Source organism: Cornus florida, unplaced genomic scaffold, assembly GCF_030987335.1.
Source record: "Cornus florida cultivar Cherokee Brave unplaced genomic scaffold, ASM3098733v1 CherokeeBrave_3.0.0_Hap2_Chr04, whole genome shotgun sequence".
NCBI classification, from domain to species: domain Eukaryota; kingdom Viridiplantae; phylum Streptophyta; class Magnoliopsida; order Cornales; family Cornaceae; genus Cornus; species Cornus florida.
This window is the reverse complement of record NW_026775574.1, coordinates 6996255-6997616: the sequence shown is the minus strand read 5'-3', so window position 1 is coordinate 6997616 and position 1362 is coordinate 6996255. Positions and strand designations below refer to the sequence as shown.

The following is a 1362-nucleotide window of genomic DNA, read 5'->3' as shown; positions in this document are numbered from 1 at the left end:
TGTAGCCCCATCTTTATAAATTATCAAAATTTGTGCAAAAAGAAAAAGAAAATTAAAATTTTAGTGGTCCTTGATGAATATTAATACTACACACGCTCCATGTGATTGCATATTATAAGTATGCATATCCATCCAACCCTTTGCACGTGCTAATGCTGCCACATAAGAAAAACCCATCTCCTTTTTTTAAATCTTCTTTCGGTGTATGAGGTACCACATGAAGTTGCTTTATTCAAATACTAGAATATTGAATTTTAGAGCACGAAATTTTGAATTATGTATTAAGCGTTTAAAATTTAATTAAATATATTTCAATTCTAAATCTATCACAGTTCGACAAACCTTCACGAATAAGTCAAATTAATAGACTTACAAGAATTGACATCATTCTCTTTATATTCTATTACACGGAACACAAAATACAGCTACAAGAAAAGCACAGTAGATCAAACCAAACCAAATTAAATTCCAAAAACAATACCACTGTTATTGAGGGACTGGTTGATGTTATATCATAGTCTACATTAGAAATTTTAAAATGCACCGTTAACTGTTAATTCTTCACGTTTGGCTTCCGGGTCGGCGTTAAGATCCAAATATCCACTCTCCTCTCTACCGGCCAGGTTTTTGACACCGTTAACTTGCTCAAAATCTTGCCACTGAAAACACGGCCTCCACGCCGTGAACTCACGGTCGCCCTCCCCGTTACGCTTCTTCTCGAAGTACTTGACTGCCACGTGTATCCGCCGAAGAATGGCGAAGAACTCGTCCACCTCATCATCTTCCGTCGTCGCCATCTTAATCACACGGTTCACACCGTTTTCATCCTCATGTGCCTTCCTTCTCTTTCCGTTCAATTCTCCGTCATCTGTCCGTTTTCTCTTGTCTACTACTTCCATGTAGCTGATTCTGAAAAAAGCGTACCAGAGTCAGTGACCGTTTATTGTGGAATAGTTTCTGCAGTGGATATGATGGTGGCGTGGTCTAGAATATCCTTTTATTAACTTTTCCAAACCGGAGTGGACCGCCAATGGTGAGTGATGTCATGACTCAGGTTGTATTTCTTGGATGACCTCATCGTCGTTGCGATAAGTGACGCCCATAGTGACGTGTCATCTGATATTTTGCCAAGGGCTTTGGCAGCCTTTCATTTCCATCAAATTGGAAAATTATCAATGGCTATAAAGTCTTTCACCCCAAGTTTGGGTGGACCAATAAAAAAACAAAAATGAAAAAATTTTCACAAAACTTTACAAATCATTATGAGACCCACACAACTGGGCTCAACCCATTGATTTAAAATAATCACTCTTTTTAATTTGGACTATTATACACAAGTAGGGACAGTAATTTGATCCGATT

The 1362-nt window shown here is 38.0% G+C and overlaps 1 protein-coding gene across 1 annotated transcript; it reads right to left on the bottom strand.

The window, feature by feature from the left end:
- Positions 1–305: 305 nt before the first annotated feature.
- LOC132305568 (protein NIM1-INTERACTING 2-like) lies at positions 306–975 on the bottom strand. The gene has a single exon (XM_059803196.1). It carries the CDS (start codon positions 897–899, stop codon positions 534–536), a length of 366 nt encoding a protein of 121 aa, XP_059659179.1. The 5' UTR covers positions 900–975; the 3' UTR covers positions 306–533.
- Between the last annotated feature and the right edge of the window lie 387 nt (positions 976–1362).